Consider the following 9052-nt stretch of genomic DNA (forward strand, 5'->3'; position numbering starts at 1 on the left):
TCGTGAAAAAGAAAGTTATATAATAAACCCTCTATTTGTTTATAGATCGTGAGCAACAAACTTAAAATCATCCAGTTACTTCTTACTTTACTATACTTATAACAATATATCACACTTCTTAGTGTGATACTTTATTATATCCTTCAAAACTATTCTGTCAAATTTAACGTGTAACCTTTGAACATTGTACGAAATCCCTTACTATACTTTAACAACTAAAATGTTGTCCGTTAGTTCGTGCAGTGATAGAAATTCAGTAAATACTCAAGTTTACGTGCTAATTACAGGCTTTGTATTTTATACAGCCACAGCTATGGAGAGAAGTTCTCCAAGAACAAGTGGTTCAAAGAAATACAGGGTCAACGAGAGATTCTCCATCTGTATGGAGGAGTCAAGATGGAAGACATCCGCGGGATGAGAGCACCCTTTCTGCAAATTGGTGGGAACCCCATGTTTGAAATGCTGTTCGAGGCCAACTTCACTTACGATTCTTCCATGCCTGTGTTTGAGAATGATCCTCCTTTCTGGCCTTTTACCCTCGACTACGCCATCAACAACGAATGCATGATCACGCCTTGTCCCAATGAATCCTTTCCGGGACTGTGGGAGATGGCAATGGTAATGTGGGTGGACTTGAAAGGTGGTCGTTGTTCTATGGCCGATGCCTGCTCTAATCCCCAAGACGAACAAGGAATAGTAGAATTCCTCAAGAAAAATTTCAATCGCCACTATAACTCAAATCGTGCCCCACTTGGTCTATTCTTCCACTCGGCTTGGTTCACCACAGCCCACCACAAGAAGGGATTATTGAAGTTCTTAGACGAAGTCCTCAGCAAAGGCGATGTCTGGCTTGTAACCAACTGGCAACTCATTCAGTGGCTAAGAAATCCTACACCCAAATCCAAATTGAAAAGTTTTGAACCCTGGCAATGTAAACGACAAGATCTTCCTCCTCCATGCCACAATCCTACCGTGTGTAATGTGTGGGACAAGAACGGCATACGTTACATGAAAACGTGCCAGCAATGTCCAAGTCACTATCCCTGGGTGGGGAGGACTGGTTATAAAAAGGACGGATAGGTTGATAATATCTTAGTAAATATAGTTGTGGTTAAGACTGTAAAATTTGTAAATTATCATTGAAAAACTTTTAAGAAATGTACATTAAAGCCACAAGCATGTATAAGCGATGGGTATGTTGTCAGATATCAGACACAGCTAGTGGAGGTGGGGGATGGTATCTTCTCTTTACCGTTTTTACGCCTTTTATTTAGTAGCTGTTTCAATTTCATTTTGATTTTTTTACATTCTTAATTATATTACACAAATTTGGAAAGGCGATCTTAAGCATTTTGTCTCCTTCAATTACAGTAGGTAAGGATAATTCGGGGCTCCGTCTATTTTGTTTTTTGTTTTACTTTTTTTCTTTCAAGTCATTCCTTATTGATAAATAGTGTCTAATTTCGTGTGTACTGAAATCAATCAGACAACAGTCTTCTGTATAGTGCAACAACTACTTTAAGCTAAGGGTATTAAACATCTAGCCAGTGCAAAAATTGAGTTGTTAAAGACAGTGGTTAGCCTGACTGTCAGACCTATTTAAAACTTTTAACCAATCTCAGTCACGTGAGTGGTTTTAGTAAAGGAAAAAAACAACAATACAAAGAACATAGAATTAAACCACTGGTGATTCACTCAGGTGACAAAGAAGATCGTAAGTGCTTTATTTTATAAAAGGTGCAAACTCACATATAAATCTATAAATATGGTGTGAAATGTAATTATCTTGAAATGGAAAAGTGTCGCCATTGTCTAAACAGATGAATAATCATAGACACTCTGAGAAAGTCATAATGTATACACAATATTATTTGAAACTAAGAAGTGTTCTAAGACAAAGTTTTCAATGTATCCCTTGTAATGCATTGACAAAACCTTACTGGAACAAGTGCAATTTCAAAATTTTCTTTTCGTCTCATTATTAATTAAGACAACTGTCCTGCTAGAGTTACTCATTATAAATGTCAATAACATAAAATATGTTTAAACAGTTGTAATTAATTCTATCCAGTTAATGTACAGCTCTCCACAGCGTTTAAATGTGTAGATATGGGTTTTAAGTCCTACATTGGAGGATATATATTTATATATACCCTCCAAAAGAATCCCCTAAATAAAAGATTATTCCTTTAACGTGTGCTAAAGGCTTTTGTAACACTCTCGTTTAAGGAGTGAATAGTCTGGAAAATTAATTGGAGCTGTGTAAACAGCATTAATCGCTGCCTATTAACTAATTCACTTTTCACGCCGTAACCGTGTATGTAGAAATTTATTTTTATACAAAAATAACCAAGTTTTTAATAGTTTTATAAAATTCTAAAACTACAGATAGTATATCTGATTTATACATTCAGCTCACGTTCTGCTTATTCATTTGCAATAAGAAAGTATGAAACATTTTATTAATTTGATTTTTCAACTTTATTGCTCCTGTAGGAATTTTTTTATTTACGTTTTGAAAAACACATATCGTTTTAAACTGACTTTCGCATCATGATCAGTTAATAAAACTTTATGTTATGCAGCAGAATTATTCAACCTTTACGAAGACATGGAACATTTTGTTTCATTTATTCCGTCACAGGATCACAACCTTTAACTCACCTTTAAAGCCTAGCCTAGATGAAAGCTAGTTTGTAATAGTGTTGTTAATGTAAAACTGTATATAAATATACAAAAAATATGTTGAATATCGGCTGACTTATGATTTTTCAAAAATACATTTAATCTCTGACAAATTAACACTGAATAACAGAAATAAAGACACAAAAAAACAACAACAAAAAAACTCCATTACCTTTTATTTTTATTAGGAACTCCTGATAACACTTTGGGTAATCTTGAAGTTTCACGAAACACAGTTTGAAAAGAAATTTAATACTGAATATTCCAGAGGCGGTACAACACAATTACTAGGTTGTGTTGATATTTGATGATATCTAAGGTGTACCTTTATGATTCCATTAGTCATTTCAGTAATGCTGACTGAGACAGAAGTGATCATTGTACTTACTAATTAGAGTTATCTGTACGTGACTCTCGTAATTATACCACTTACTTATTAGGGATATCTGTACCCGACTCTCGTATTAATATAACTTAATGATTAAGAATATCTGCACTTGTCCCTTGTAATCATACCACTTACTGATTAATGATATCTGTACTTGGCTATTGTAATCATAACACTTACTGATAGGGATATCTGTACTTGATTATTGTAATCATAACACTTACTGATAGGGATATCTGTACTTGATTATTGTAATCATAACACTTACTGGTAGGGATATCTGTATTTGGCTTCTCAATGCCCTTTATGAAGTCCAATAATACAACAAAAAAGCAAATTGAACTCTGACAAGGAGCAATGTGTCTTTAAAGTTTCAGAAGTTTTAGTGGCTTCCTTAAATATTTATTAATAAAGAACTTGCAGATATCTTCTCGTACTCAGTACTCCAGACTCTTAACAGAATTATTGCAATTAATACTAGTGTGTTTGTTCAACAGTTTATGTTACTTAAGTACACACTTTATTATGTCTGAATATTAACATAATCAAAATATCACATTAAAATCAAAACGAATGACAAAAACAAATTCAGTTGAAAAGTCTGAGTCTCGAGTGATACAAAAAATGTGTTTATACTTAACGCCGTATCCAACTAAAATAACCAATTTACAAATTATTCACTATTTTAAGTAATATATTTATAAAGTTCCACATGACTTAGGACAAAGGTCAATACAGTGGTAACCGATAAGTGTCTAAATAAAACTGATTCCAAACAACTACGTGAATAGAGACTGTTCTATTACCGACTTTTTCACTTATTTCGCTTTTCGAATTCAAAATGCAATTGACATATTAAGACGTATACGTTTGTTCATCGTGTATGTGTTTGAGATTTCTATACAAGGAAATAGAAAGGAATCTGAGACTTCTTTCAAGATCTAAAGTTTCCCGTGATATATATTTGAAGAATAAGCGGGAAAATTAATTCTACGTTTCATTGTAGAACGCGCTCAAGATAACTGGTTCATTATAAATATATATTAAAATAAAAAGTCAACTTGTACTTTTTCTCCTGAAATTAGTTGTTGATATCTTCGTTTAGAGTTTATTGTAATGACAGTCATGAAGGAAGACCTAATAACGAGTGGCAAATACCAACATTTAATTTTTTAAATATCAAATAATCTTAGCTACTTTGTTATGTTAAGAAGAAAAGAAACGTATGAAGCTTTGCTCATCTTGTGCAATCTAAAGAAGTATTTATATGTGTCTATGTCTGAGTATGTTTTAATGATACTTGTAACAAGAGTTCTTGAGATTATAAGGTTTAATTAATGAACTTTAATATTCGCTAATACAATGACACCATATCCTCAAGAACAAAAATCAAGAGAAGAATTCAATTCATGTTTTGTGCCATATTATTCTTCCCGAAATGTCTTCAGCAGGTTCATTTCTGTCACACGTGAAGGTTTAAACCTGGTGTAAGTTTCTTTCAGGGTGTTTCTTTAGCTCTTATTGAAGAGTTTTCTAGAAATATTGAATGGCGCGAGACAAATATGTTAGTTAATATTGTGCTCATATTTTGATTCATATATCAATGACATTGAACCTATGTAGACATGTCCTATGGGTGACGTTTTATAAATTTTTCTGGAGGACAAAATTCTGATAAATAAATATTTTTGTTCAGAACGTCTTCCATCTTTCCTCTTTAGACCGAAATAACTGAGCGTAAATATAAATTAAACATGTATTTATTTTTAAGAATAAAATAAAAATAATAACATTTTGACTAAAACGTTAAAGACAATGACAAAATGACTTCTTTTTTAATTCAAAGTAAAGATTTTTTTTCCAATCACAAGGAATATGGAAAATTTTCTTAAGTAATTATTAAAAGTCATTTATTTCAAAAACATCTCTAGTACCAAACATCCGCGAAGAAGAAAAGTTAGCTTTAATAGAAGGTTATTTCTTAAACTGTATAAACTTTATAGACTCATTTGATTCAAGTTTCCTTTCAGTTAGTAAAGTCCATAACCTATAAACAAATATTATGTGCTGTAATTTCTCAGGTACGGACGAAACTCATTTATTTTATAATTTATAACCAGAACATGCACAAGTCTATAAAAATAGCAAAGCTAAATTCCGGGCCTCGATTCCCCACAGTAGATAGCCCATTGTAGCTTTGCTATGAAACAAACAAATCAGTTAATTATAACATTAGGAAACCATCTCATATCTGGTTGAACCACTTTTCACTTCAACAATAACTCGGGCATGGTCTTACGTAGACTCTACCAGAACAAAGAAAGTATTATGTTTGTTTCCAGTTCATTTGCTGAGGATTGTCACTTTGCAATTAGTTAAGAGACCACACTGTCAAAGTTCTGGGACATCCTAAAAATAATCGATCGGATTGGCTGACCAAGGAAGACAGCTGTCATGATTTTTAAATCAGTTCTTGAACAACGGGAGAAGGTGGATAGCTGTTTTACCTTCTTTCATAGAAGAGTCCTTTCCAGTCAATATATAAGGGTAACACTGTGAGATTCGCATGATCTATATACTCTGGCTAATATTCACCCTCTGATTAAATCAGCTAACAATTCCTGCAACAAGAGCGTTCCTTACACCATAATCACTAGCTTGTACCACTGGGAACAATGAAAGCAGAGTCAACTGTTTCATATGTTGTTTGTTTGTTTCATGTAACCCCTCTAAAAGTATTCGAACCTTTATGATAACCTTTATGATAACCTAACATCAAATGTGCCTGTATCATACTTGCATTCTTAATCTAAGAATACGTTCTTAACAGCGACTGATGGACGAAGTTTGGGGACATAAATTGACGCCATTCTTACCATGGACACAAATCATTTCAGAATGTGTGCTTTTCAGAATATATATTAAACTTCCAAACTATCTTTTTTGCTAAACGTTACTTTTGTAAATTATGTATCAATAATAAATCCTAATTAATTATATTTATTTCTTAAGTATAACTTAATGACTATTGTTTGTCACTAAAATAAATGAATTACACGCTCTATTAACAAGAGTGCAGACCTTTGGATATCTTATGTTAAAACGATTTTGGATATGTAAATCCGTAAGCCACGTGAAAACTACTGCCATTATAAAGTTGCAGTGGATCGATATGTATCAGAACTGCATTTGACAGTATTTGGTGTTATGTGCGTAGTGTGATGCTATCGAAAATTGACCACTTTTAGAAAAGATGTGCTACAGCCCTTTCCAATCCAAAATATTCATACACTCATATCATAAACACATGGGCAGATCACAAACTGTTTCCACAATATCTATGTTCAACTGTCACACACCTCAAGCAGCTATAGAATAAAACACGTATACATTCTATTACATATGTTAACGTATTGGTCATGTCGTCGAATGCAGCACCTATAGACTGTTGAAATGGGTGCTGTGAAACTGTCATCCATGCACAGTAAATAGACTATGGAAAGAATTCAGAAAAGATTAGTATTATTTGGACAGGAAAGTCTTACGAAGCGCTTTTTGCAATGGAAACTACATTTCAGGGCTATTGTTAAAATGCACGATCGTCAGAAAGAACATGAACGGTGACGATATGGCAAGACTACGAAATTGTTTTACAATAACATTTTCTACATATGTATGCAACAGACTTGCGTCATTACGTTACACATAAAAAGTTGGAATTGTTAATAACAGCAATATGTTTACACAGGTTTTAAATTTGTATACAATATATCGGCGAAATTCGAATATTTAGTTGTTATACAAATAACATAATCATATTTTTAAAAAAAATTCTCTGAGAAACTATGTTGTAGGTGATTAGAAATCAGCCTCAAATTTTATCAAAATAATTTAATATTTCAGCTTTGCTATACAAATAAATGTCAACAGAATCTGTTAGCTCAAAGTATCTGAATTTTTCCGTCAAGCTGGTCTATTTAGATAGTGTGAATATTGAAGAGGACTGGCGAAAGTCGCAATCTTTAAGGCCCATGGTATTTACGATGACCCAATCTGACTGTCAGCTTCCATGGTGCATCTTCTGACAGTCGATGTATTACGACCCATGTTATACGTATCTCACACATGCCAATTTGAACATTGTGTTAGCAACAGTGGACAACCGGACTCTACTTCAGGCATCTTCTGGAGATAAACTACTGAGAGAGTGTTTCGACCATCTCCAAAGATCAGATACGAAAATAGCAGCGTTGATAAACCATGGTTAACCGTTACCGTTCTGACTGATGTTACACTCTCCCTGGCTTGCTATTCGAAAACTGGAATGGTTACGTTTAGCAAGTGTTCTGCATCATACGCCCTCAGATTAAAAACGCCAAAAATCCTTTAGTCTATACTCTATAGTTCACTGGTCTAAGTGAGAGTCGCTTTAAACTCTGTGACAAAATATTATACAGAAGATGTTTTTTTTTTCTATTTGCAGCTATACCTATTAATTCTAATTATCATTAAACTCTTGACTCATAATCTAAGGGTCGTGGGTTCGAATCCCTTTTTAACCAAATAAGCTCGCCCTTTCAGCCGTGGATGAATTATTATGTGACTGTCAATCCCACTATTTGTTGGTAAAAGAGTAGCACAAGAATTGGCTATGGGTAATTATGACTAGCTGCCTTCCTTCTAGTTTTACACTGTTAAATTATGGACGGCTAATGCAGATAGTCCTCATGTAGCTTTGCGCAGAAAACAAACAAGCTCTTGCTTTTTGTATCTGAAGAATACTGGCAGCTGTTTGATATTTTGCTTCGATTTGTCATTATTATACAATCTAAAAATTATAATATGCACAGGCTTTGAAGTTCATGCGCAAATGCTCTTGTGCAAGCACAAAGAGTTACTAAACCTGGATTGGTTGGGAAGTAAATATCTCAAAAATAAACAGAACATTAAAATTATACGACTATCAGGACTTTTTATTTCTGTCATCACAAGACAGCTGTAAAAATGTCACTCTTTCTGATGTAATCTTGTTAATTATTATTGTTTATGAGACAATCTTTTAATACGTTTTTTTCCAGAATAACTTTTAAAAATTCAGATGAAACCAGTCTATGGATATAAATAACCTATGTACAATGACCATGAGGCAAATCAGACCACATTTATCAACAAATGGATTTTTTTAAGTTCATTTTTTCCGGTTTTATAGATAAAGAAGATAGTATTTTTTATCTAAAGCTAATTTTGAACTGAGTTATACTCAATACAAAGTCAATCATGTGTCCCCTAACTGATGCGACATCTAATGGTCAAATGGCATGACAATGCTTGCTGTTTTTGACTATCAGTCTGTGTCCAATTTACGAAAACTTGAAGTGTGGTAAGTTATTACTGCCCTTTTAGAATGAATGCATAAGATTATTCATTGACATGTAATTAAATAAAAGCAAGCCCAGACTGTCTTTCGAGATGAATACTATTCCAGCTAAGTTAACAGCAATAAGCTAGTTTTAAAAATACGTAAACAAAGGTAAAACCCACTCTTCCATGAGAGATTTTCAACAAATAGAGATCTACGATACATTCATGTTAACTTTAAATCAAATCAAATCTATATTGTTTTATAAATATTAATGTTTTAGTGTTTTTGCTCTCATTCATTTTATTGGTTTAAGTTTAGAATACAATAGTCATTAAAATTGAAAAATATGAAACCAATTAGTTTGTAATTTGATCATGGTTGGGCTTGAGAATTATTTATAAAATTAACACTGATTAATATCACTTTATCAAAATACATTATAGCGCTGAATTACTATGAGTCGAGAAATGATACAAGTTTATTTTTATGCAATTATTGAATTCGTATGTAGACTTGACTTACAACTGTGTATCGTGAAAGAAGCTTGTAAAAAAAATTTAAGTAAGAAATGAACTAACTTGTTATCGTTTACGTAGACTTGACTTTGAGTTATTTAC

The 9052-nt window shown here is 33.0% G+C and overlaps 1 protein-coding gene across 2 annotated transcripts in view; it reads left to right on the forward strand.

Annotated features, from left to right (window-relative positions):
• The window catches only part of LOC143252573 (uncharacterized), a 39717-nt gene extending 35971 nt beyond the window's left edge, over positions 1–3746 (forward strand). For both annotated transcript variants that reach the window (XM_076504912.1, XM_076504913.1), the window contains exon 4: positions 306–3746. In XM_076504912.1, the coding sequence (XP_076361027.1) occupies positions 306–1080 (775 nt within the window). In that variant the 3' untranslated portion in view covers positions 1081–3746. The remainder of the gene's footprint in view (positions 1–305) is intronic.
• Positions 3747–9052: the final 5306 nt, after the last annotated feature.

This window comes from Tachypleus tridentatus, chromosome 6 (genome assembly GCF_004210375.1).
Source record: "Tachypleus tridentatus isolate NWPU-2018 chromosome 6, ASM421037v1, whole genome shotgun sequence".
NCBI lineage: Eukaryota > Metazoa > Arthropoda > Merostomata > Xiphosura > Limulidae > Tachypleus > Tachypleus tridentatus.